The sequence below is a fragment of the Kazachstania africana genome, chromosome 7, assembly GCF_000304475.1.
Source record: "Kazachstania africana CBS 2517 chromosome 7, complete genome".
Classification (NCBI taxonomy): Eukaryota; Fungi; Ascomycota; class Saccharomycetes; order Saccharomycetales; family Saccharomycetaceae; genus Kazachstania; species Kazachstania africana.
The window spans coordinates 448477-474876 of NC_018946.1; the positions used below are offsets into that span (position 1 = coordinate 448477).

Below are 26400 nucleotides of genomic sequence, written 5' to 3' on the forward strand. Positions count from 1 at the left end.
GAGTCAATTTACTGTCAACGCTTTCTATCATTCCCGCATGGGGGAACTTTTACTAGATGACATTTTGGCTAGGATTAATTACTTGGCTACGGAAGTCATCATCAAATGTACTCCAGCTACTTCAGCTGAAGGCGTGAACTGTGGTTATTGTGACAAGATGGGATGTACTACAAATGTATGTCCTGACATCAAACTTTTGGAAGAATCCTCTGAATCTTCGAATAAGGCTTCTAGTAAAACGGCTGCTAAGACAACAAGTAAGGCTTCCACAACCTCGAAAAAGAAGGTCGCCATCTTCAAACGAAGACTGCAGATGATGCACAGTTTCTTCGACTTAATTGTGAATTGGAGACATATCTAAACGATTATGTCATTCTCGATTCCGGGGCTGTAGTTTCAGTCGTAAAAGATTCAAAATATATATTTTGCAAAATTACGAATCCAATTGATAAATTATTCGGCTCTGGGAGCGAGGAACTACCCGTTGAAGCTTCCCGTACTATGGCTCAACAAGCAATCACACTCAATCCGAGTGCTTACACCTAAAGCTGCTACTTATAACCTAGTCATTTGGAATGCTTTTAGGAAAAGCGGAAGTAATCACTGATACCAGCGGAAGTCGTCTTATTTACAAATCAGATGAGGTCTTGGCTCCATTAGAAATGATTGGCCCGTATATGTGCATTCACATACACCAGCTGCTGCTTCATCTCGAAAGCAAGCAGATAAAACGTAATGACAAAAATTCTACTAGCAGAGTTCACAATTTCGTGTAAAAATTCTACAAGAATTTTTACATCGTATTTTGGTCACTTAAATTTCAAGGATATTCGCAAGTGGATAGAAAAAGGCATGATTCAGAATATCACTTCCGATAACATTGACTGGAGTGGAATTGGTAAGTTTCAATGCAAGGAATATCTAGCTGGTAAGAGGCGTCGCCACAAACACAGTTTTGATCACAGTTGAAGGATCAACAGTTTTATGAACCATTTCAGTATATCCATACTGATTCGTTTGGTCCAATGTCGGGTGTATAAGCCACTACTCCTATGTACTTTATTAGTTTCGTAGATTAAAATATTTGCTTTCGATGGGCAAATTGGCCACGAACTAAAAGTGCGGAACACATTTTATTAGTGTTCCCCAAGCTGGTGACTTTTATCAGAACACAGTTCTCAACGAGAGTGCAAGCCTTTCAAATGGACCATGATTTCGAGTATAGAAATGAGTTATTATATGTTTTCTTCATTGATAAAGGTATTAAATCAATTTACAATACCGCTGCTGACTCCGCTTCAAATGGTGTAGCTGAACGTACAAACTTGTTGTGCCTGAATTACTGTCGTACATTACTCAAGGCTATAAATTTACCAAATAATATGCCGTATTACGCAGTCGAATCAGCTACTCTTATCAGAAATACGATGATAAATTCAAGTATAAATGACTCGCCACAAGCCAAGGCTGGTTTGGAAGGACCCGATATAAAAACTATTCTTCCACTTGGTCAAGAGGGGGTCGTTCATAGCCATGTCACAGGTAGCAGCTAGAGCCAAGGGGTGACTTCGGATTTGCCTTGTGTCCATCTAAGGGGTATTTTAGATATCTTCTATATATGCCTTCAAAGTACAAGGTGGTCGACACTGTGAATTATGCATTTGTCAAGTACTCCCCTGCCCTTGTAAACAATCAGGCTGCTATTGTATTTGCTTCCGTACTCAGTGACTGCAACAAGTTTATTCTTGAATCAATCAGTTCTGACGAAGTTGACAATCAAACTTGATTGTACCACCCCAGCACAGGAAGGGCTATCCTCATTGGGTCGTATCACCGAGGATATACCTTCAATTCATAGATGACAGATGGCGTACATTGACCGATAGAAGTCTTTTCCTCTCTTGGGGTTTTGCTAATCGATGACATTATAGTAATAAATAAGATCTAAGAATTAGTTATAGTATACGAAACAAAAATAAAGTGTGAAATTCGAATTAAACCATACAGTAAAAACCAATATTCGTCTAATTTTTTTTTTCATTCTAAAGTCATTATTTAAACTCCATATGGGTGCTCTGTTATATCATCCGCTTGCTGTCTCCATTCTTCGTATACAGGATTTTCGGCGACAGGCGACAGCATGCCTTGGCTGATATGGAATACTGCACTGTGGTATGAAAGCCATACTAGCACCCGTAAGGTGATGTGAGTCCCCCACACCCAGATGAGTAGCAGCTCCCACTGCCGGATGCTGCTGAGGTGACCAGCCACGTCGCCGCATTGGGCCCCACGACTAAGTTGCCGATCCATGTACCACCGTGCGTCATCTTGACTGTGTACGTGTCGCACAGGTCCCTATTGCCCATGTACTTATCGAATGCATATTCAAGTGAGCCCGCAATAGTCTTAGTGAGCGCTGTAGAGCTACAGTCGCCACTGTCTGCCCAGTATTTATAGTAGACACCATTGTAACTACCAGTAACCGGCCCACACTTGTCACCATGAACATAGTCATATATGACAGTTGCTATGGACCACCACAATGATACATTTTCGTATATAACCCTGCAGACCGTCTCAGTCAAAACTTCTGACAGACATGGCACGACGTCTGTACGCTTATCAAGGTTCGTGCCACTTGAAATAACGACAGTGTAGTTATCGGTACCCGCTGGATCAGGCAAGTATACGAATAACTCTGACGAGTACGTTTGGTTGCCTGAACTCTCTGAGTCTGTAATGGTTGAGTTCGGACTGATGTCAGTCGTGGTAAGATACTTAGCTTGGACTTCTAAGGCCTGGTCAGGTCCCGCTACTATTCCTAGGGCAGCAGTTCGTTTAGTTACCTGAAATAACGCGATAGTTAACCAGCAAATAAACGACGATAGTTTCATTAATAATAAATCTACTGAAGAGGTTAAAGGCCAGTAGATTAGGTACAATGACTAAGTAAATGAAAGTAGTTAAAAGTCGTCTACGCAGGGATGTTGGCATGTGTTTACTATCTTTCTATATACAGGGCGTCCTCAATAAAAGAGGAAAAGATGTTCTCTCGATGCTAGATAATGTCTATTTATACCTTATAAATTCATGACTCTTGTCAACGACATGATGAAAATTTTTCACTTGTTGCTTGTCAGTTGTAAAATGTCGCGCGATATTGCATGTTGTTGCTTGTCAGTTGTAAAATGTCGTATAGCCTCTTCGTATCCATACGAGCAACGAATCTTCTTGTTGTGGTAAATCGTTGTATTTACATCTTCATAGTTATTTACCAATCCATAATATTCTCGTCTATAAATATGTGTCACAGTATTACAGACTCAACAACATGCAATATATCGCACGACATTTTACAACTGACAAGCAACAAGTGAAAAATTTTCATCATGTCGTTGACAAGAGTCATGAATTTATAAGGTATAAATAGACATTATCTAGCATCGAGAGAACATCTTTTCCTCTTTTATTGAGGACGCCCTGTATATAGAAAGATAGTAAACACATGCCAACATCCCTGCGTAGACGACTTTTAACTACTTTCATTTACTTAGTCATTGTACCTAATCTACTGGCCTTTAACCTCTTCAGTAGATTTATTATTAATGAAACTATCGTCGTTTATTTGCTGGTTAACTATCGCGTTATTTCAGGTAACTAAACGAACTGCTGCCCTAGGAATAGTAGCGGGACCTGACCAGGCCTTAGAAGTCCAAGCTAAGTATCTTACCACGACTGACATCAGTCCGAACTCAACCATTACAGACTCAGAGAGTTCAGGCAACCAAACGTACTCGTCAGAGTTATTCGTATACTTGCCTGATCCAGCGGGTACCGATAACTACACTGTCGTTATTTCAAGTGGCACGAACCTTGATAAGCGTACAGACGTCGTGCCATGTCTGTCAGAAGTTTTGACTGAGACGGTCTGCAGGGTTATATACGAAAATGTATCATTGTGGTGGTCCATAGCAACTGTCATATATGACTATGTTCATGGTGACAAGTGTGGGCCGGTTACTGGTAGTTACAATGGTGTCTACTATAAATACTGGGCAGACAGTGGCGACTGTAGCTCTACAGCGCTCACTAAGACTATTGCGGGCTCACTTGAATATGCATTCGATAAGTACATGGGCAATAGGGACCTGTGCGACACGTACACAGTCAAGATGACGCACGGTGGTACATGGATCGGCAACTTAGTCGTGGGGCCCAATGCGGCGACGTGGCTGGTCACCTCAGCAGCATCCGGCAGTGGGAGCTGCTACTCATCTGGGTGTGGGGGACTCACATCACCTTACGGGTGCTAGTATGGCTTTCATACCACAGTGCAGTATTCCATATCAGCCAAGGCATGCTGTCGCCTGTCGCCGAAAATCCTGTATACGAAGCATGGAGACAGCAAGCGGATGATATAACAGAGCACCTATATGGAGTTTAAATAATGACTTTAAAATGAAAAAAAAAAAATTAGACGAATATTGGTTTTTACTGTATGGTTTAATTCAAATTTCACACTTTATTTTTGTTTCGTATACTATAACTAATTCTTAGATCTTATTTATTACTGCAATGTCATCGATTAGCAACACCCCAAGAGAGGAAAAGACTTCTATCGGTCACGAAAGGATCTCTGGACAAGTCTGCAACGCTGTTGCATTATGTTCGGAACTAATTTTATGTATTGCTTAGGGTTATATCGTCCTTATGAAAACATCAAATTATTGAAGCGGTGGCTCAATGGTAGAGCTTTCGACTCCAGTTAAAATCTGGAACTTCCGGAAAATTGCAATCGAAGGGTTGCAGGTTCAATTCCTGTCCGTTTCAAAATTTTTTTACGTATTTTTTTTGCCACTGAAATCAGTATATATGAGTAAATGGACTAATAGAATTTGAAATATACATATATGAGGTCCAATCTACTTACTTAGCACGGAGAGTTTCTCAGCTTTGTCCCATTGAGGATCGTAATACCACTGAAACCTTGAAAAGATAGTATTCATTAACGGCGAAGTCCTGTAATGTATACAAAGCGAGTTATTTGCAGCAATAGACGATTCTTTCACTATTGCACTCGCTGATTTACACAAACAGTACAGATGATACAACTGTCTTCTAGTCATTGCTTGGGAATGCATATACTACTTTCACTATCACTACTTGTCTACTATAAGTATATACATTTTTTCCCTCAATATTAAATGGTTTAAACGTATCAAATTTCATTTAATATAAGCGAAACCGAATAATTAATCGATCAACAAACCCTTATTTATTTGTTTGATTTGTTCATTTAATGATAGAACCAAGGGAACATTATAAGGAATTCTCTATCTCCAGTGTGAACTGATTGCAAAGGAACTGTGAAAACAATCAATAAAGTAATTGTACTATGGCTTACCCTTTGTATGTTTAATCCCTTCTTTCGTCTCTTGCTCATCATTGTTTTACTAACATTCTACTCAGCGACGATCCAATAAAGCAAACCACCAAGATTGACCAACCTTTAGGAACACAATCAACTACTCCAAACGTGTCTCCTCCGGCCCCTCCCCCCAGCGACGGTACTTCTAAGGGTTATTGCGCTAGAACTCACGACTTCCTTTCAGCAGGTTTGCATAAATGCAAAACATATGTCCTATCAACTAAGGAGTATCTATCTACCAAGACATGCAACTTCACCAAAACTTTAGCTAATCCTATCGTCTTCTTGAATTTCCTATTTTGGTCAGCCTCTCTATCGTCGTTATTCATCTACTATATCAAGTACGAAAAATCATTCCTTCAAGATAGATCAAATAAATTCATCTGGAGCTCTTTGGCCGGTTTAGGTACATTGTTGACCTTCGACACCTTGGTTTCCAAGAAATATTACGATAGCACTAAGAAAGATTAGCTTCTTATGGTTATATATATGTACGTCTATATGTGTTCTATAATTTATATGTACTTGGGTTTTTTATATGTGAACGGATAGCCTAGTATGAAAAATTTTATCTCTATTTATGATGTCTAATCAAGAAATCAGGTAGGCAAGAGATCTTCCAGAATGCTCATTTGGAAACTCATATGGTTATTACTATCAGTTTGTCATCTCTGTAATGCATTCAGTGATTATCTGTTGAAAAAATGCGATCAATCTGGCTTTTGTCAAAGAAATAGACATTACGCATCACAAATTGATTCTTCAAAATCATACTATGCCATCGATGAAGGTACTTTACATTGGAATGATACTGTACTATCTGCCACAATAATAAAGACCGTCAAGGGGAACCCAATTGCTCGATTGCCCTTTACATTGACGTATTTCCAAAATTTGGATTCCTTACGTTTCACAATCGATGAAATCAGAGAAATCGATGAATCCTCTTTCATTATAGACACCAACAGATACAATGAAACGTGGAAATGGTCCTTTGAAAAGTTGCCACAGTCTGATACACTGACCGTCAAAAAGATCAAGTCGAACGCTTTCTCATGGTTTAAGACTGTACAGAATATTATCACCATTGAAAACTCCAATAACGACTTGAAAATTGAGTTATCAATGGATTCTTTCCACTTGGATATATATCATAACAGCGAAAAAGTCATCTCAGTAAATGAAAAATCGTTATTAAATATCGAACATTATCGTACCCCAGAATTGAATGAAGAGAACGTTAATGTGGAAGAATCCATTTTCAATATGTTTCACGATAATTTCCAATATTCAAGAGATGATTCCATGCCATTGGGCCCTGAATCGGTCGGTTTGGATTTCAAACTGTATAATTTTAATTCAGTTTACGGAATACCTGAGCATGCCGATTCATTAAGATTAAAGGATACAAGAAATTCTGATCCATATCGTTTATTCAATGTCGATGTCTTTGAATATAATATCAATAGTACGATGCCAACTTACGGTTCCATCCCACTAATGATTTCAACAAATACTAGGAATGAATCCATAGGTTTGTTCTGGAACAATGCCGCGGACACTTGGATCGATATCAAGTACGAAGACAAAGATACATTAACACATTGGTACTCTGAGAATGGTATCATCGATGTAGTGCTACTTTTCGGCTCAAAACCTACTGATATTATATCTCAATACGTAGAGTTGACAGGGAAACCTGCTTTACCTTTAATTTCATCAATTGGTTACCATCAATGTCGTTGGAACTATAATGATGAACTTGATGTTTTGAATGTTGAAAATGGCCTTGATTCAATGGGAATCCCATTCGATTTTATATGGCTGGATTTGGAATACACAGATGACAAAAAATTCTTCACTTGGAAACTAGACTCATTCGGCAATCCCTTACGTCTTTTGAAGAAACTAAACCAATTAGGTAGAAATTTGGTGGTCCTCATTGATCCTCATTTGAAAGATAACTATTTTGTTAGCGACTTGCTAAAAACAAAGAGCGTTGAAGTAAAAAATTATCTTAACCAGACATTTGTAGGTCATTGTTGGCCAGGTGATTCAATCTGGATAGATACGTTATCACAATTTGGCCAATCAGTTTGGTTTGAATTATTTAAGAATTTTACATCGAGTTTCGTTTCAAACAATTTGTTTAATTTGCATTTTTGGAATGATATGAATGAACCCTCAATATTTAATGGCCCAGAGACAACGGCTCCTAAAGATTTAATTCATGATGGAAGAGAAGAACGATCCATTCACAATCTCTACGGACTTACAGTTCATGAAGCTACTTATGCTTCAATTAAAGAACTATATCATTCTATGAAAAGACCTTTCATTTTGACTAGATCATTCTTTGCAGGCTCTCAAAGAACTGCAGCAACATGGACAGGTGATAATGTAGCCTCATGGGACTACCTGAAAGTTTCAATTCCAATGGTATTAACGAACAATATTGCGGGTATGCCATTCATTGGTGCAGATGTAGCTGGTTTCGTGGGTAATCCAAGTAACGAACTAATTATACGTTGGTATCAAGCAGGTATATGGTACCCATTCTTTAGAGCGCACGCTCATATTGATTCAATGAGAAGAGAACCATATCTTCTTGATAATTCCACAAGAAACATTGTTCGTGAAACTATCCAATTAAGATATTCATTGCTTCCTACTTTTTATACAGCATTTTACGAATCGAGTTCGAGTGGTTCACCCATCGCTAAACCAATGGTTTTCCAGTATAATAATTACGAGGAATTTTATGATATCGATGATCAATTTTATATTGGGGACTTTGGCCTTCTCATCAAACCAATAACCGATGAAGGTGCTACTACAACCACCATATATTTCCCACCAGGAATATTTTATGATTTAAAATCAATGAAATCTTTCCAAGTGGAAGAACATGCTCAAAGGATCGAAGTACCGGCCCCTGTTGAAAAGGTTCCAGCTTTCATTGAAGGGGGACACATAATTACAAAACGAGAAAGATCTAGAAGATCAACAAAACCAATGACCAATGATCCATATACCTTAGTTATCGCTCCAGGTTTAGCGAACAATGCACAAGGCAAACTCTATGTCGATGATGGAGAATCGTTCGATTATCAAAACGGAGAGTCCATTGAAACCATCTTTACTTTGAGTAATGGAGAGGTACTAACCAACAATGTTGTTCACGGTCATTCACTCCGTTCAGAAACACTGGGCAATTTGAAAATCGAAAAGATTATTATTGGTCTCACTCAACAGAACGGTGATTTATTGAAAGATTTTGTAAATATCAACTCAAATGGCGAAGAGTACCAAATACCTGTTCACAAAAATGCAGAAGGAACAATGGCATTTATCAAGGACCCATTAGTGTCAATTGACGAAAACTGGGAAATATCATTCAATTAAATATGTAGTATACGCGTATTTATTGGCAAAAAGTTTAAGGAACACTTAACTATATAATGAATTCAAAAGTGAGGAATATTTAACAACAATTGTCCATGGCAAAACGGTAGAACAGTTCGGACATTTTCCAGACGTAGGTATTAGATGCAGTCTGCCATCCTTCTCTGTTTCTTGATCAAGAAAAAAATTATATAAACATGATAAGTGACATATGGATTTGCACATTTCATTTGTGCACAATGCTATGAATGGCTTCAGTAACTTATCGTCTGATGTGTAATCAAATTTATCATGACATATAAAGCATGACATCTCGCCAAATTTGAGCATCTCTTCATATCGCTCCAAATAATCTTCATCCTGTTGTATGAAACTATTATAATGCTCTTGTATTAAACTTTGATGTTTATCAGCGTATTCCAGCATAGCGTCGACACTAAGGTCTTTGAAGTCGTTTTTTGAAAGTATTGGCTGTGAACATGTCAACTTATCAGTCTCACAATCTATTGACTCAATATGAAATTTATTGCAGTCCCAAATTTCCTTGACAACATTGCTATAGAAATGTATCTTCAAATTCATAAATTTGAAAAATGAGTGTTTCAACAGCAATTTGACATTTGCTAGCTTGTGATGCGGTGATCTCCCACCATTTTTATTCTTAACCACCCTATCATCAGTCGAAATAAACCGGGTCTTATACCCATGTTGCCATGCATGTTCAAACTGGAGTGCAGCAATGTTATTTGGAAATCCATACACAATAGCAACCATTTCCCAGGGCCTAGCCCCCAATTTCTTCGTTCTATAAGCTCCACCGTTTGTCAGATCACCATTATGCTGTCTTAATCTTCGAGCGGGATTTGGAGTGGACCCAATATAAAATGACTGTCTCTTATTAATTGACTGCAACAAATAGCAGCAGTAAAAAGAGCTAAAATCAGTCATTATACTCAAATATTATCTGAACGGTATCCTCTTCGAGCTATGATGTAAACTTTTTTGAAAATTTTGAATGTCTAAAGTTCAATATCGTCAAATACTCTGGGTAAAATAGGTGACAACGTATAAGCTACTAAAGATGTTTAGCATGCTTTCTCGAAGAACTGCGGTTTTCGTAGGAAGAAGTAAGTTAAGTAGTACCATTGCAATAAGAACTCTAATTGGATCAAGTAAAGTTGAGGCCATCCCATCTCCGAGAAAGATCAAAAAGCAGTTAGATGAGTATATCATAGGACAAGAGACTAGCAAGAAAGTACTCAGTGTAGCTGTCTATAACCATTACTTGCGAGTTAATGACAAGTTGAGAAAGAATGAGATCAAGAAGCAAAAGAAACTGCTGGAATTGAACAAATCTTTGAGTGTTGAGTCATCGAATTCTGAAGCTACTGCTGGATTGAAGAGTATTAAGCGACAACTGGATAATCTAGAAGATGCCGACTTGGAATTAAGTAAAAGTAATGTTCTCGTGGTTGGGCCCTCTGGTTCTGGTAAAACGCTGTTGGCGACTACTTTGGCAAGAATACTGGATGTTCCTATTGCTGTCACAGATTGTACGCAATTGACCCAGGCTGGTTATATCGGTCAGGATGTAGAAGTTTGCATTGAAAGACTGTTGGTTAATGCAAATTTTGATGTTTCTAAGGCAGAAAGGGGAATCATTGTTTTGGATGAAATTGATAAACTTTCTAAGCCTGCTGCAAGTATAGGTACGAAGGACGTTTCAGGCGAGGGTGTCCAACAGTCATTATTGAAGATAATTGAGGGCCATAAAGTTGAATTAACTGTTAAAAGACCCGTAAAGTCTCAGAAGGGTAATGAGAATAAGAACCAAGTCACGACGACAAAGGAGGAAAATTTTGTCATTGACACATCTAATATTCTGTTCATGATTATGGGAGCATTTGTTGGACTGGATAAGCATGTTGTAAATAGAATTAATGCTTTGAAGGATAGCAATAAAAAGGGAAAAGAAGAAGGAACAAAGAACTCAGAGGAGAAGAAAAGATCAAAATTTGGTAACTTTATTGAAGACGTAGAGTTACCAAATGGCGAAAAGGTCTCTGCCCTAAGTTTAACTACTCCAACGGATTTAGTCGGTTTTGGGCTAATACCTGAACTGGTAGGAAGAGTCCCTATAATCACGGCATTGGATCCTTTACAAACTACCGATTTGTATAATATTCTGAGAGAGCCTAAGAATGCTCTTCTGGACCAATATGAGTACATCTTCAAACAATTTGGTGTCAGGTTATGCGTAACCAAAAAAGCCATCAAAAGAATTGCACAGCTGGCATTAAACGAAGGTACAGGCGCAAGAGGGTTAAGAGGTGTCATGGAAAGGCTTTTACTCAACGTTAATTTTGAAAGTCCCGATTCTGGTATCTCATATGTTTTGATAGATGAGTCAACAGTGAACTCTTTACAACAGACAAAGTATTCTTTAGCAACACATGTAGACGCCAAATACTACTTAAGCTCTCAACAAGGTGATCTGATCCGGGACGCCTCGAGGGAAGACATCATATTAGCTGGATTACTGGAGAAAGAATTTTTACGAACATCGGTCATTGAAAGAAAGAATTAATGCATTTTATTGATAAGTAACTCATGTATATAGATGATAAACTGTTATTTCGGTCATAAAAACACATTTTAACTTATATATAATTATAAGCCAGCTGTTATGAATGGGATATCATTTTACTTTTGTCTCTTATCCTTGGGCTTTTGAGCTACGATAAATAAAGTCCGGAAGCATCCTGCATCGTCATCGACTTTCCCCCAATGGTCATCCACGTATCTTTCGAAAAGGGTATCAAGATCAATCTCCTTAGGTATATCATCACAATTTCTTCCTCGAACTTGGTTTCTGAAATTGTAATCCCAACTAATCATACAGAGAAATTCATTCAATATCCCCATTTTATTGTTTAGATCACCTAACCTCATGCTTAGAACTGTGGCTTTTATATTTGTAAAACCAACTTCTTTAAATATTTTTGTGAGAAAAGACGTGGGATGGATGTGAAGGCCTTTATTAATAGCTCCAACACTTACGACATCAAATGCCGTATCTCTTTCTTTCGTTGTTGGGAAGCCTTGGTCACTAAGTCCATTGGAGTTTGAAGTTGTCAGATCTGTTACCACAGCTAATATATAACCTTCCGGTTGCAAACATCTGTAGATCTCTCGTGACAATTGAATCCATTTACTACGTGTTAAACCAGCCCACAGCCATGGGCAAAAAATCGATGGCATAGAATTTGTTTGAAAGGGCAAGTCAAGTTGCAGAAACTCCTTTGTATGCAGTAATGGATCCTCATTATTTTCTTCATTTGTTGCCTTTGCAGTAGATGGGAGAGAATATTGAGTCGGAATATTAATTCTTTTGTAATTACTTAATACCTCACCATAATGGTTTTCAAGCCATTCACTTTGTAATTCGTCCTCCTGACTCAATTCGCCTTCCTGACTCAATTCGTCCTCTTGGGTAAATTCGTCCTCCTGAGTTGAGTCGACCTCCAATTTAGAGGAATCTTCTCTTGACTCTTTATGCTTAGTACCAAGTGTGGTGTCTGCTGCTATATTACCATTTGGATTTAAAAATGTAGTTAATGGTGACATTTCCTTTGTCTTCGCTGTCGGCGCAGCGAGCGCAGGAGAATGTGATGCTGAAGATGCTGGTGTAACTTTATTAGATTGATGAGTTAAGTTTACGTTTAGATGATGTGGATTGGTTGTAGTCCCGCTAGAGAGATTCTGTAACTGGCTATGCTTTCTCTTGAAGAAGTTTACAATCCCAGACGATTTTTTCGCTTGTTTGAAAGGAGTTTTCTTCGTTTTTGGGCCTACAGAATGGGTTATTGATGCTGAAGAGGTATCCTTTAGTTTTAATGATGATAATTGTGGAGTTGGAGATGGTGAAGAAGTAATGACCGTCGTTTTTTCGAAGGGTGACTCCTCTCTTCTGGCTATTTTTGAAAAGTCTTTTTTATCTTTCAATTTTATGTTCCTTTCAATAACTGAATAGTCTTTATTACTTACAGGCTTGTTCATACAATCCGCTATGTATTCGTATGCATTTTCATTTGTCAACTTTTTAAGTTTGTCCTGGTCAGAAACGATCATTACAGATGATCCATATTGGTATAAATGACCTGAACTTTTTAATCTCTGTAAGTTTTTCAAGGTCATAGCTGATGCATCTTCGCCATCCTTAGTAATGTAGTTGTTATTAATCCAGGGAAAGACATTTAGTTGATAGTCTGCAACATTTAAAGCAGGTTCATCGTAAGCTATCTGCCAACTTGCCAGAGCTGCAAAAGGTGGTCGAAGGATAAGAATATCGATATCACCAATGGGATCAAACATCCCTATTTTAGGGTCCTTTTCTTCAATTTCTCCGAAAGTTTCATCGTCAACGTGTTTTATGGGATTTACTGATCTAGTGTCGACACCATTAAAAGATGCTTGAGTGCATAATATGGTTGAACTAGAAGAATCACTTCTTCTTTGAAGTTTCCTTAAACGTAAGTGCTGGTCAATGGAAGATTTTCTTCTATTTGTTTTTCTTTGTATCAAAGTCTGTGAAACATCTGAACTGAAAAACAAAGAATTATTCTGTAAAAGAAACTTTGTAGATTGTAAATACCATAGATGGATTAGCCTTTCCGCTTCAGACAAATCAGAAAATGAATTGGATGTTACTGACTCAGTAGATTGTACTTTGGAGTTTAACTTGATATTATGCTCCCCATCCAACTTTAAATAGTCTGATTGAAAACAAACATAAGATTTCAGCCTTTCTTCGGCGTTCAACAAACACTCAATTGGTTTACTTTCACGATTGAATGACAGAAACAAATCCATTATTGGTAGAACATAATTATAACTTGGATCATATTTGATATATTTGATTTCTCCATCAATAGAAATTTTGGTGATGTTGTAGTCTGCCATCTTAAGTAACAAAGAAGAATTTACAGCAGGTAATATATTCCAGTCCCATTTTTTCCTAGAGCTTTGATTTTCCACCACTTTCGACGTCGTACCATGAATACTTCTAACTCTCGTCAAAGGGAGATGCTCAACTTTCTCGGTGTCCGTGTCAGCATCTTCAGATTGATGGCCAGCATCTTCTGTCTTCTTGGAAGTTTGGTCTCCTACTGTACTTGCAAAATGGTATGAATCAAAATCGTGCGTCATTTCCACCGGTTTATACGCATTCACTGCTGATCGCAAGCTGAGAGTTGAAGCTGAAGGAGAGCTTAAATCTAACGTAGTTGAGTGGTTTATTGAGACATACGGAGTAGTACCTACCCTTGTAGAGGAACTGTCACTTTTGGTTGGATAAGTAACCTCCAAATGTCTGTCGCCCTGGTTTTCCCCTGCCACACGACCTACATGAGAATTCCCAGTGCCAGAATCTACATGCAATGTGTTATTAATATCGTTAAAATCGTTGCTATCATAAATTAGTGGAGTCGTTCTTGGCTTTGTTTCATTTCTTTGATCTGAATCTAGGGGTCCTACCAAATCATCATGCGCCGGTTCATTTGAATCAGCTCTTCTTAGCCTTCTATACGGATCAGGTTCAATGTCATGCGACATAGTATATTAACTAAATCTGAAGCGTTCTATTGATACTTGTATCAAATACTGATTTATCAAATTATGCTTCAACTTCTTTGTCTTTTGATTATTAAGGATGTCTTAAGTCATTAGTCGTCTTTTTCTTTTTTTTAATAGAAGCCTTTCTAAGAAGCGAAGAGTGCATATTACATCAGATACTTATTAAGCCTGGCAATATCATTTGTAGAAAAGTATCAACTATAGTTGCTTAACCATAATGCCTGATAGGAAGAGAATATATAGTGAAGTGGCAGATGCAGTGGCTAGAAGATGGAGGCAAGTGGAGTACAATGGATGTGCGAAGAGGAAGAAATTTGATGAATCGAGTCCCAATCCGTCAATTGAAAGCAATAATCTTGATAGTAACCTACAGGTAATTGATCTTACTTCAGATAGTGATGATAAAGAGGAAATGTTGCCAGATGAGACACTTGGTGGGGAAAAATACAGTTTTAAGCTCATTAAGTCAGAATATTATGATTTGAATCTGCCAGAAAATATAAGAAGCTCATCGGACTTTATTTCGCTGAAAGACATATTTGGTAATTCAAATCTCGAAAGCACAGTGTTATTCAGCTACCAATTCAACCTAGATTTCTTGCTGGACCAATTCCATCCCTCGATCAAGTCCATTACAATGGTTGCACAGAAAGGCACTATCAATCCTGTTTCACCCGAATCATTCCATCTCTTTCCCATACTCGACAAATGCAAAATAATAGATATTTACATGCCCCCTTATACGAGTCATCATTCCAAGATGATATTGAACTTTTACAGAGACAAATCAGTGAAAATATTTATACCGTCTAATAATTTTACTCATCATGAAACGAATTTACCGCAACAGATCTGCTGGTGCAGTCCTAGTTTATACCAGGGTAAAACAGGATCAGTGTTATTTCAAGAGAATCTCTTGAGTTATTTGAAATCTTATGAGGACAAAACCCTAAATACGACAATATACTACGAGCTACTGCAATTAAATTTTGAGTCCTTAAAAGATGTTGATTTTGTATATTCGTGTCCTTCTAAAGAAAATGCATCGAGTGGATTAAAACTATTGGTTGAGCTGCTAAGCAAGCACGATAACGATAAATCAGGTCACTATTTATGTCAAACTTCTACAATTGGTGGCCCATTGAATAAATCACAAAATAGTAATATTTTTACGCACTTAATGATCCCAGCATTATCTAACATGTTTGGCATGTCTAATTCGTCCAGACTAACTATCCCAACCACGGAGCAAGTCCTGCAATTCAACAAGAACAATAATATCAAACCTTATATATTGTATCCCACTGTGAAAGAGTTACAGAATTGTCCCATGGGTTGGTTACCTAGTGGATGGTTTCATTTCAATTACGATCGAATTCCCATGTATTATGAGACGCTGAAAGAGAAATTTGACATTTTCTATAAGCAAGATGCAGAGTCAATCTCAATACAGAGACGTGCCACGCCGTCACATTCTAAATTTTATATGAAATCCAGTACCGAGACATTTACTGAACTAGATTGGTGTCTGTACACTAGTGCGAATCTCAGCATGAGTGCTTGGGGCAAAATAACCACCAAGCCAAGAAATTACGAAGTGGGCGTGCTATTCACCGGGAAAGACCGACTCATAAGATGTACAAGCTTTATTGATCTCATATACAAACGTACCGATGGGCAAAGCGATGTCGTAGTTCCATTTACATTGAAATTGCAGAAATACGAAGCTGATGACGAGGCATTCTGTATGTCAAAGGATTATGGACTTCTAGACATCAATGGAAGACTCTACGAGCGATAAACTTGATGATGCATTTTGAGTGAAAGTTGCACTATATTATTCGGGCCGAAAAGCACTAAGAGACTTCCGAGATGTTGGTAGCAAAACCCAAAAAATGAAAATTGTGTAATGATTTATATGGCGTATATAAGAGAGAGGGAGAGTCTCTGCCTAGGTTAGAAGGTTTCTTACTTCCACATTTTGCCCAGAGACAAATCAAAACATGACTAGTACAGCCTCTTTCAACGATACCTTCAAAGTATCCGATAATATCGCCGTTGTTATTCCAGACGACAATGTGCAGGTCACTTATCGTGAGTTATCTCACATGGTAGGTCACTTCCAGAACATGTTCAAGGATAAGAACTCTCCACTGTTCGACGTAGTTAATAGACAATCTACTGTGGCAATTTCTATGGTAAACAATTTGGAATTCATTGTAGCATTTTTAGGTTCTACGATGGATTCTAAGATAGGTGCTCCATTGAATCCAAATTATAAGGAAAAGGAGTTAAATTTCTATTTGAATGATTTAAAATCAAAGGTCATCTGCGTTGCTAAGGGTACCGTAGCCACTCCAGATGCCGAGGTTGTTAAAGCGGCGAAGACTTTCGATTGCTTTATTGTCGAATTATATTTCGATGCTGCTAGATTTACTGTGGAGTACGATATTTATTCTCCTAAAGATGACTACAAGCAAATCATCTACAGTTCTAATAGTAATCCAAAGTTTATTAATAAGAGCGAAAGCCACTTCCCAGGTTTTGCTCGTTCATCAGACGTTGCCTTGATTTTACACACAAGTGGCACAACTTCTTTGCCAAAGACCGTACCATTATTACATCTCAACATTGTTAGAAGCACATTGAACATTTCGAATACTTACAAACTGACTAGTATGGATCGTTCGTACGTCGTTATGCCATTATTCCATGTTCATGGTTTAATTGGTGTTCTATTATCAACATTCCGTCAACAAGGTTCTGTTGTCGTGCCACCAAAATTCCATCCAAAACAATTTTGGAACCAATTCACCGAATGGAAGTGCAATTGGTTTAGTTGCGTTCCAACAATCAGTATGATTATGTTGAATATGCCAAAACCTGATCCACTGCCACACATTAGATTTATCAGATCCTGCTCAGCGTCATTGGCACCAACAACCTTCTATACCTTGGAAAAGGAATTCAATGCGCCAGTTCTTGAAGCTTATGCAATGACTGAAGCATCTCATCAAATGACCTCAAATAATTTGCCACCAGGTAAGAGAAAACCAGGTACCGTGGGTCAACCGCAAGGCGTTGAAGTTGTCATCTTGGATGATAATGACAATGTTCTTGAACAAGGAGCAACAGGAGAAGTGTCTATTAGAGGTGAAAATGTCACTCTGGGTTATAAGAATAATGATAAAGCTAATAAAGAAAATTTTACTCTCAGAGAAAACTATTTCAGAACGGGTGATCAAGGTTATTTTGATCCTGAAGGTTTCTTGGTCTTAACTGGCAGAATAAAAGAATTAATCAATAGAGGAGGTGAGAAAATCTCACCAATTGAATTAGACTCTGTCATGTTGTCGAACCCAAAAATAGATGAAGCTGTTTCATTCGGTGTTGATGATGAAATGTACGGACAGGTTGTTCAAGCTGCAATTGTATTGAAGGAAGGAGAGTCTATGACATACGAAGAACTGGTCGAATACATGACTGAAAGAGTTTCCAAGTTCAAGATCCCAATTAAAGCGTATTTTGTCGACAAATTACCAAAGACAGCAACGGGTAAAATTCAAAGAAGAGTAATTGCAGAAACTTTCGCCAAATGATCTAATAGCAGTATGAATATGATACGTAGCGGTATATACAGTATATAAACATAAATAATATGATCTCAACGTGACTAATTTATCTCTTTCAATTTTGGCCCTGGCTGTAAGCATCCGGGTCATAACGCAATAAATAAAATTTCCATTCGCTGAACAAGAAAAGACGGGAAATTTGTATAAGGGAGAAGATTTCGAGGTTTTATATAAAGAGAATCCATACAAATATATATATACTAAACATCAGTTATGTTGGCTTCAATGTCCAAACTTTTTATTCCAAAGAGGCCATTACTCAATCTCTCGAGGAGACTGGCTTCGACAAAAACTATGACTGTTAGAGATGCTTTAAATAGCGCCATAGCTGAAGAATTAGATCGTGATGATGATGTCTTTTTAATCGGTGAAGAAGTCGCACAATATAATGGTGCATACAAGGTTTCTAGAGGTCTCTTAGATAGATTTGGTGAGCGTCGTATTGTGGACACTCCAATCACAGAGTACGGGTTTACAGGTTTGGCTGTTGGTGCTGCTTTGAAAGGATTAAAGCCAATTGTGGAATTCATGTCATTTAATTTCTCTATGCAAGCCATTGATCATGTAGTAAACTCCGCTGCAAAGACTCATTACATGTCTGGTGGTACACAAACTTGTCAGATTGTGTTTAGAGGACCAAACGGTTCTGCTGTTGGGGTTGCTGCACAACATTCACAGGATTATTCTGCGTGGTACGGCTCTATTCCTGGTCTGAAGGTTCTTGTGCCATACTCTGCAGAAGATGCTAGAGGTTTGTTGAAGGCTGCTATCAGAGATCCAAATCCTGTCGTTTTCTTAGAAAATGAGTTGTTATATGGTGAATCATTTGAAGTATCTGAAGAGGCATTATCTCCAGATTTCACATTACCATATAAGGCCAAGATTGAAAGAGAAGGTAAAGATATCACTATTGTAACATACACAAGAAATGTTCAGTTTTCATTAGAAGCTGCAGAAATTTTAGACAAACAGTATGGAGTTTCAGCAGAAGTTATTAATTTACGTTCAATTAGACCACTCGATATGGAAGCCATAATCAAATCGACAAAGAAGACCAATCATTTAATCACAGTAGAATCGACGTTTCCTCAATTTGGTGTGGGTGCAGAGATTATTGCACAGATTATGGAATCTGAAGCGTTCGACTACTTGGATGCCCCAGTGCAGAGAGTTACAGGCGCAGATGTGCCAACACCTTATGCCAAGGAATTAGAAGACTTCGCTTTCCCAGACCCAGATGTTATTGTAAGAGCAGTCAAGGGATCATTATCAATCGAATAGTCCGCCTTGTATATAATTTGAAGCTATATATATATATATATGTAAGTATTTTTTTTTCCTGTAGTTCATCTTGTATGTACGAATTGAAATTTCGAGCTTTGGAACTTTGAATGAAAAACGAACTGAAAAAAATGGAAGAAGTTTGATCTAAGTGCCGAAAACACAGTGACGGAATTAAGCAATGCCGGATGGAAAGAACGTTAGCAAGTCACTGTCGAGGCATGATTTACCTCAGTTCTATCTTCTGGTGATCTTATATTTCCTTCAAGGAATTCCTGTGGGCTTAGCGTTCGGAACAGTCCCATTTTTATTAAAATCATTAGTTAAGGAAACGTCGTTTACATCATTAGGTCTCTTTTCAATGGCTACATATCCTTACTCTTTAAAGATCCTATGGTCTCCCATTGTAGATTCCTTCTATAATAAGCGCATAGGTAGAAGAAGAAGTTGGATAATACCGATACAGTTGATCAGTGGTATAATATTATGGCTTATTGGTTGGGGGATTAGTAATAATCTCATATTCGAGGGTGTCGACAACCCATTCCATGGTAGAGATACTGATGTCAAGACTAATATAACACAACTTGTATTTTGGTTCGGGTTATTGGTGATTTTATGCGCGACACAGGACATTGCAGTTGATGGGTGGGCATTAACAATATTATCCAAGAGATCACTGTCATATGCTTCAACAGCACAAACAGTAGGTTTAAACATTGGCTATTTTCTATCATTTACGATCTTTCTATCGTTAAATTCTAGTGAATTTGTGAATAAATATTTTAGAAATGTGAACAAACCTTATGGTTTGGTTAGTCTTGGCGGATATATGAAATTTGCCGGCACTATTTACATTTTAATTACAGTGTACATAATATTTTGCACAAAAGAGCATCCTTTAGCCACGGAACAAACCCTGAGTAATGGTCATCTACCGTCTAATATTGATCAAATCAAGGAATTTGAATTGAAACAGATTGAAATAATCGAATATAATGATTTCAATGAACTGAACACTGAAAACACACAGGATATTACATATATTTATCGTTGTTTTATCAAAGCTTTAAAGTTGAAATCCGTTCAATCTTTGGCGATAATCCATTTGATCTCAAAACTTGCATTTCAATGTAATGAAGGTGCAACAAATTTAAAATTGTTAGAAAAGGGGTTTAAAAGAGAGGATCTCGCGGTTACAGTATTGATTGATGTACCATTTGAAATCATATTTGGGTATTATGTTGCCAAATGGAGTTCTGACGGTGGTATCGAAAAAAAGGAGGATGAACAACATGGTTCTATTCTTCGGGCTAAGCAATTGGAGAAAAACATTATGAAACGTATAACTTCTGTGTTAGTTGGTGATGCAGGTGTTCTTACACCATGGTTGTATGGTTTCTTGGGGAAGCTAGTAGCTGCCATGTTAGGAAGTTACGTATTGAAGATGTATCCAGAGGATAATAAGATTACAACTAGTTATTTTCTGTTGGTTATCGTCCAACATTTATTGGGATCATTTATGTCTACAGTACAGTTTGTCGGCATATCAGCGTTTCATACAAGAATAGCGGATCCTATACTTGGTGGTACGTATATGACATTACTGAACACATTGAGTAATCTTGGTGGAACGTGGCCTAAAATATTCATCATGTCAATGATAAGTAAATTAACCACATATGAATGCCACATAACTGGAAAAGATAAAGACACCATCGAGATAGTTCATGTGGGGATGGAAATTTGTACAAAGACACTTGGTGGAGAAGTGCATATTTTAAAGGACGGTTATTATATCACAAACATAATATGTATAATACTTGGTACAATCTTATATTTTGGTTTTCTAAAAAAGAAAGCACAACAATTGCAAAAATTACCAATCAGCGATTGGAGATGTACGTAAAGTATGGTTTATACGTGCATATAAATACATAGATAGAGATTTAAAAACAGAAATAAGCTTCTTCGACCTGACACAGATGATTTACGCTGGAGTTTCAGCCACACGTGTGAAAATTACGTATGATTTCCTTTGAGTAACTAATTCGGACCTTTTCCCATAGCGAAACCGCTGTCTCAGTGTGACCTCTGCTTACGGGTAACCCTAACATTCCGGTGGAATTTGTGTGTCTTCAGTGTGACCACAAAATGTGTCTGGGTGTAAAACGTGCAAATATAACTGTTACCCGCAACTCGTTTACAGCGATGTCGCTGAAAATTTTTCACCTCGGAAGGGTCCGAGCATGTTACCCGGTACTCTACGTGAGGGTAACCTGCAAATATCATGTCTATTAAGGCAAAAAAAAAAAAATTCGGTTCCTTGTGAAAGGCACTGAGAAAAGTCCTACGGGCTTATCACTCGGAGAATCAGTGACAAGTGAATGGAATGAGAGTGTGGCCCCCTCATTATCAGCGACAATCGTTCGCCCGAGGAAAGCTTATCTCATTTCCTCGAGGAATCCATATCGAACGAGTGTGACTCGACGTCAACAGAGGTAATGGAAGGCATCTCTCTTTTATCTATTAATTAGATCATAGAAAGAGAAAAAAAATTACAACACGTCTTTTTTCATACGCACTTTAATACTTGCATACATATATATATATATATATATTTCAAAGCGTTTTGTTAATCCATTTTTTAAGCTTTATCCGTTAATATAGTGTACTCAAAGCAACAGTTTTCTGAAGGCATAGGATCGAAGACCTACTAACAATATAACATATACCCTTTGCCATGTCAAGTAAACAGATAGCAGGGCTAAGAGACAACTTCAGTCTCTTGGGTTCTAAAAACAAAATTTTAGTAGCTAACAGAGGTGAAATCCCTATTAGAATTTTCAGATCAGCTCATGAATTGTCAATGAGAACTGTGGCTATCTATTCTCATGAAGATAGGCTATCAACTCATAGATTGAAGGCAGATGAAGCTTACGTCATTGGTGAAAAGAATCAATTTACTCCGGTTGGTGCCTATTTAGCCATTGATGAAATTATCAATATTGCCAAGAAACATGACGTTGATTTCATTCATCCTGGTTATGGTTTCTTATCTGAAAATTCAGAATTTGCTGATAAGGTCAATAAAGCTGGCATCACCTGGATTGGCCCACCAGCAGAAATTATTGAATCCGTGGGTGATAAAGTTAGCGCAAGGCATTTAGCTGCAAGAGCTAATGTCCCAACCGTGCCTGGTACCCCCGGTCCGATCGAAACCGTTGAAGAAGCTGAGGAATTCGTTGCCGAGTACGGTTATCCCGTCATCATTAAGGCTGCTTTCGGTGGTGGTGGTAGAGGTATGAGAGTCGTTAGAGAAGGTGACGATTTGGCTGATGCCTTCCATAGAGCAACTTCTGAAGCTAAGACAGCCTTCGGTAATGGTACTTGTTTCGTCGAAAGATTCTTAGATAAACCAAAACACATTGAAGTCCAATTATTAGCTGACAATTATGGTAATGTGGTCCATCTTTTCGAAAGAGACTGTTCAGTTCAAAGAAGACATCAAAAAGTTGTAGAAGTCGCTCCAGCAAAGACATTACCAATAGAAATAAGAAACTCAATCTTAACTGATGCTGTTAAATTAGCTAAAGAAGCCGGATATAAGAATGCAGGTACTGCAGAATTCTTAGTGGACAATCAAAATAGACACTACTTCATCGAAATTAATCCAAGAATTCAAGTTGAGCATACCATAACTGAAGAAATTACAGGTATCGATATCGTTTCTGCTCAAATTCAAATCGCTGCAGGTGCATCTTTGACAGATTTGGGATTGATGCAGGATAGAATCATTACAAGAGGTTTTGCCATACAATGTCGTATCACCACAGAAGATCCATCCAAAAATTTCCAACCAGATACTGGTAGAATCGACGTTTACAGATCTGCTGGTGGTAATGGTGTCAGGCTAGATGGTGGTAATGCATATGCAGGTGCGATTATATCCCCACATTACGATTCTATGTTGGTGAAATGTTCATGTTCTGGTTCAACATACGAAATTGTTCGTCGTAAAATGATTAGAGCATTGATTGAATTCAGAATTAGAGGTGTTAAAACGAACATTCCATTCTTGTTAACACTTTTAACGCATCCTACTTTTACTAAAGGTGACTACTGGACCACTTTTATTGATGATACTCCTCAATTGTTCCAAATGGTCGCTTCAAAAAACAGAGCTCAAAAATTATTACACTATTTGGCAGATCTCGCGGTAAATGGCTCCTCTATCAAGGGACAAAGTGGTTTACCAAAATTAGCCAAGATTCCTGATGTTCCACGTTTACATGACGATCAGGGCGAAGTTATAGATGTTATCAACACACCAGCCCCAAGCGGATGGAGAAAAGTTCTTTTGGATCATGGTCCAGAAGAGTTTGTGAAACAAGTTAGGAACTTCAACGGTACATTATTAATGGATACTACATGGAGAGATGCCCATCAATCTTTACTAGCCACAAGAGTGAGAACATACGATTTAGCTCAAATTGCTCCAACTACATCTTATGCTCTTTCCAATGCGTTTGCCTTAGAATGTTGGGGTGGTGCTACTTTTGATGTTGCTATGAGATTCTTACATGAAGATCCATGGGAAAGATTGAGAAAACTAAGGAAATTAGTACCAAATATCCCATTCCAAATGTTATTACGTGGTGCTAATGGTGTTGCTTATTCGTCACTTCCAGATAATGCGATTGATCATTTTGTAAAAGAAGCTAAAGAAAATGGTGTTGATATTTTCAGAGTTTTTGATGCTCTAAACGATTTAGAACAATTAAAGGTTGGTGTTGATGCTGTCAAGAAGGCCGGTGGTGTTGTTGAAGCTACTGTCTGTTATTCGGGTGATATGTTACAACCTGGTAAGAAATATAACCTAGATTATTACCTAGCAGTTGTTGATGAAATCGTTAAAATGGGTACACACATCTTAGGTATCAAAGACATGGCTGGCACAATGAAACCCGCTGCTGCCAAAATATTGATTGGTTCCTTAAGGGAGAAGTATCCAGATTTACCCATTCACGTCCATACTCATGACTCTGCCGGTACTGCAGTTGCTTCCATGGCTGAATGTGCGATAGCGGGTGCGGATGTAGTTGATGTTGCCACTAACTCAATGTCTGGTCTAACCTCTCAGCCTTCTATCAATGCCCTTTTGGCTTCATTGGACGGACTTGTCGATACTGGTATAAATGAAAGATACGTTCGTGAATTAGACGCATATTGGGCTGAAATGAGATTATTATACTCATGTTTTGGCACTGATTTGAAGGGCCCTGATCCAGAAGTTTATCAACATGAAATTCCAGGTGGTCAGTTAACTAACTTACTCTTCCAAGCTCAACAACTAGGCCTTGGTGAACAATGGATAGAAACCAAGAGAGCTTATACTGAAGCAAATCTTCTCTTAGGAGATATCGTTAAAGTCACACCTACATCAAAGGTTGTTGGTGATTTGGCACAGTTCATGGTGACAAACAAGTTAACTTCAGAAGATGTTAAACGTCTTGCCTCTTCATTAGATTTCCCAGATTCCGTTATGGACTTCTTTGAAGGTTTAATGGGTCAACCATATGGTGGGTTCCCAGAGCCACTAAGATCAGATATACTGAAGAACAAAAGAAGAAAGTTAAATGGTCGTCCTGGTTTAGAGTTACAGCCATTTGATTTAGAAGAAATTAGAAACAACTTGACTGAAAGATTCGGCGATGTTGACGAATGTGATGTTGCATCGTATAATATGTATCCAAAGGTCTATGAAGATTTTCAAAAGGTCAGAGAAGAATATGGTGACTTATCGGTTTTACCAACAAAAAACTTTTTAGCTCCACCTGTTGTTGATGAAGAAATTGAAGTTAGTATTGAACAAGGTAAAATTTTGATTATGAAACTACTGGCAATTGGTGATTTACATAAGGAAACAGGCATCAAAGAAGTTTACTTTGAATTGAATGGTGAATTAAGAAAGATCCGTGTCCACGACAGATCACAGAAGATTGCATCGGTCGCAAAGCCAAAGGCTGATACACATAATCCATTACAAATTGGTGCACCTATGGCCGGTGTTGTTGTTGAAGTCAAAGTGCACAAGGGTTCATTAGTCAAGAAGGGAGAACCTATTGCTGTTTTAAGTGCAATGAAGATGGAAATGGTTATTTCTTCACCATCAGATGGTCAAGTTAAAGAAGTCTTGACGAAAGAAAGTGAAAATGTGGAGGCCTCTGATTTATTAGTCGTCCTAGAGGAACCAATCTAAACATTTGAATTAAAGAGCTTATCTTTATTACTATGATTGTATATATCTATATATATGGAAAGTATAATTCGAGAACGAATGTTAAAAAGAGAAGATGCATGGAAGATGAAATATGTATGTGACGAAAAGATATAATTAACCGAAGGCTACTGACGCACAATAGTTAACGATCAATTCGTTGTTCACTTTAAATTGAGTCCAGAGGTCGCCAACAATCTGCTGGGGACTTGGAGCAAATGAGCTATTCACATAGCAATAAACATTTTCGACGTTCAACTTCTTTTTCAAGAACATGATAACCATGGAAAAGGATTGATTGTAAGAAATCTTACATATAGATGGTCTTAATGACGGAATAGAGCCAATAGGCTGAAATTTAATCTGAATCTTAGACACTTGTTCGACTCTTTTGTATTGAGACTGTGGAACTGCTTCTTTAGGAGTCACCTTCCGTATATATTGTGAACTTCGCATGTAAGGGCTGTGCTTATTATCGTCACTATCGTCTTCACTCACTAGTCCCAACTGTGACAATCTTCTATTAACGTCATGCAATCTATTTTGAAGTAAGAATGAGTGAGATATTTCATTATCTGATAAAACGTTAAGGGTGGGTCTTGCTGGAATACCACCGATATTTCTTAAAGAGGCCTCACTGGATTGTACTGAACTGTCATTTTCCGTAGTGTCAGAGTCACTTTCACTCTGAATCATTCTACTCATCTCAACATCACTCTCTTGCCCTGACTATTCCGAGT

The 26400-nt window shown here is 37.9% G+C and overlaps 13 protein-coding genes and 1 non-coding gene across 14 annotated transcripts; 10 read left to right on the forward strand and 4 right to left on the reverse strand.

Annotated features, from left to right (window-relative positions):
- Positions 1 to 2186: 2186 nt before the first annotated feature.
- KAFR0G02160 (uncharacterized protein) lies at positions 2187 to 2894 on the reverse strand (the record flags this gene model as incomplete). The annotated part of the gene is made up of 1 exon (XM_003958335.1): positions 2187 to 2894. One exon carries the CDS (start codon positions 2892 to 2894, stop codon positions 2187 to 2189), a length of 708 nt encoding a protein of 235 aa, XP_003958384.1.
- A 711-nt stretch (positions 2895 to 3605) lies between these two features.
- On the forward strand, positions 3606 to 4313 carry KAFR0G02170 (uncharacterized protein; the record flags this gene model as incomplete). Its single annotated transcript, XM_003958336.1, has 1 exon — positions 3606 to 4313. One exon carries the CDS (start codon positions 3606 to 3608, stop codon positions 4311 to 4313), a length of 708 nt encoding a protein of 235 aa, XP_003958385.1.
- Positions 4314 to 4729: 416 nt separating this feature from the next.
- Positions 4730 to 4830, forward strand: KAFR0Gtrna6W. The gene is made up of 2 exons: positions 4730 to 4766; positions 4794 to 4830. It is a non-coding gene; the product is annotated as a tRNA-Trp (tRNA).
- Positions 4831 to 5395: 565 nt separating this feature from the next.
- Positions 5396 to 5899, forward strand: OM14 (Om14p; the record flags this gene model as incomplete). The annotated part of the gene is made up of 2 exons (XM_003958337.1): positions 5396 to 5409; positions 5470 to 5899. The coding sequence occupies 2 exons, from the start codon at positions 5396 to 5398 to the stop codon at positions 5897 to 5899; spliced, it is 444 nt and encodes a 147-aa protein (XP_003958386.1).
- A 153-nt stretch (positions 5900 to 6052) lies between these two features.
- ROT2 (glucan 1,3-alpha-glucosidase ROT2) lies at positions 6053 to 8833 on the forward strand (the record flags this gene model as incomplete). Its single annotated transcript, XM_003958338.1, has 1 exon — positions 6053 to 8833. One exon carries the CDS (start codon positions 6053 to 6055, stop codon positions 8831 to 8833), a length of 2781 nt encoding a protein of 926 aa, XP_003958387.1.
- A 45-nt stretch (positions 8834 to 8878) lies between these two features.
- Positions 8879 to 9781, reverse strand: SLX1 (endonuclease; the record flags this gene model as incomplete). The annotated part of the gene is made up of 1 exon (XM_003958339.1): positions 8879 to 9781. The coding sequence occupies one exon, from the start codon at positions 9779 to 9781 to the stop codon at positions 8879 to 8881; it is 903 nt and encodes a 300-aa protein (XP_003958388.1).
- A 133-nt stretch (positions 9782 to 9914) lies between these two features.
- Positions 9915 to 11420, forward strand: MCX1 (Mcx1p; the record flags this gene model as incomplete). The annotated part of the gene is made up of 1 exon (XM_003958340.1): positions 9915 to 11420. The coding sequence occupies one exon, from the start codon at positions 9915 to 9917 to the stop codon at positions 11418 to 11420; it is 1506 nt and encodes a 501-aa protein (XP_003958389.1).
- Positions 11421 to 11536: 116 nt separating this feature from the next.
- KAFR0G02210 (uncharacterized protein) lies at positions 11537 to 14446 on the reverse strand (the record flags this gene model as incomplete). The annotated part of the gene is made up of 1 exon (XM_003958341.1): positions 11537 to 14446. One exon carries the CDS (start codon positions 14444 to 14446, stop codon positions 11537 to 11539), a length of 2910 nt encoding a protein of 969 aa, XP_003958390.1.
- Positions 14447 to 14684: 238 nt separating this feature from the next.
- TDP1 (tyrosyl-DNA phosphodiesterase 1) lies at positions 14685 to 16268 on the forward strand (the record flags this gene model as incomplete). The annotated part of the gene is made up of 1 exon (XM_003958342.1): positions 14685 to 16268. One exon carries the CDS (start codon positions 14685 to 14687, stop codon positions 16266 to 16268), a length of 1584 nt encoding a protein of 527 aa, XP_003958391.1.
- Positions 16269 to 16470: 202 nt separating this feature from the next.
- Positions 16471 to 18066, forward strand: PCS60 (Pcs60p; the record flags this gene model as incomplete). The annotated part of the gene is made up of 1 exon (XM_003958343.1): positions 16471 to 18066. One exon carries the CDS (start codon positions 16471 to 16473, stop codon positions 18064 to 18066), a length of 1596 nt encoding a protein of 531 aa, XP_003958392.1.
- A 246-nt stretch (positions 18067 to 18312) lies between these two features.
- On the forward strand, positions 18313 to 19380 carry PDB1 (pyruvate dehydrogenase (acetyl-transferring) subunit E1 beta; the record flags this gene model as incomplete). Its single annotated transcript, XM_003958344.1, has 1 exon — positions 18313 to 19380. One exon carries the CDS (start codon positions 18313 to 18315, stop codon positions 19378 to 19380), a length of 1068 nt encoding a protein of 355 aa, XP_003958393.1.
- A 181-nt stretch (positions 19381 to 19561) lies between these two features.
- KAFR0G02250 (uncharacterized protein) lies at positions 19562 to 21289 on the forward strand (the record flags this gene model as incomplete). The annotated part of the gene is made up of 1 exon (XM_003958345.1): positions 19562 to 21289. The coding sequence occupies one exon, from the start codon at positions 19562 to 19564 to the stop codon at positions 21287 to 21289; it is 1728 nt and encodes a 575-aa protein (XP_003958394.1).
- An 834-nt stretch (positions 21290 to 22123) lies between these two features.
- On the forward strand, positions 22124 to 25642 carry PYC2 (pyruvate carboxylase 2; the record flags this gene model as incomplete). Its single annotated transcript, XM_003958346.1, has 1 exon — positions 22124 to 25642. One exon carries the CDS (start codon positions 22124 to 22126, stop codon positions 25640 to 25642), a length of 3519 nt encoding a protein of 1172 aa, XP_003958395.1.
- A 135-nt stretch (positions 25643 to 25777) lies between these two features.
- ATG12 (Atg12p) lies at positions 25778 to 26356 on the reverse strand (the record flags this gene model as incomplete). The annotated part of the gene is made up of 1 exon (XM_003958347.1): positions 25778 to 26356. The coding sequence occupies one exon, from the start codon at positions 26354 to 26356 to the stop codon at positions 25778 to 25780; it is 579 nt and encodes a 192-aa protein (XP_003958396.1).
- Between the last annotated feature and the right edge of the window lie 44 nt (positions 26357 to 26400).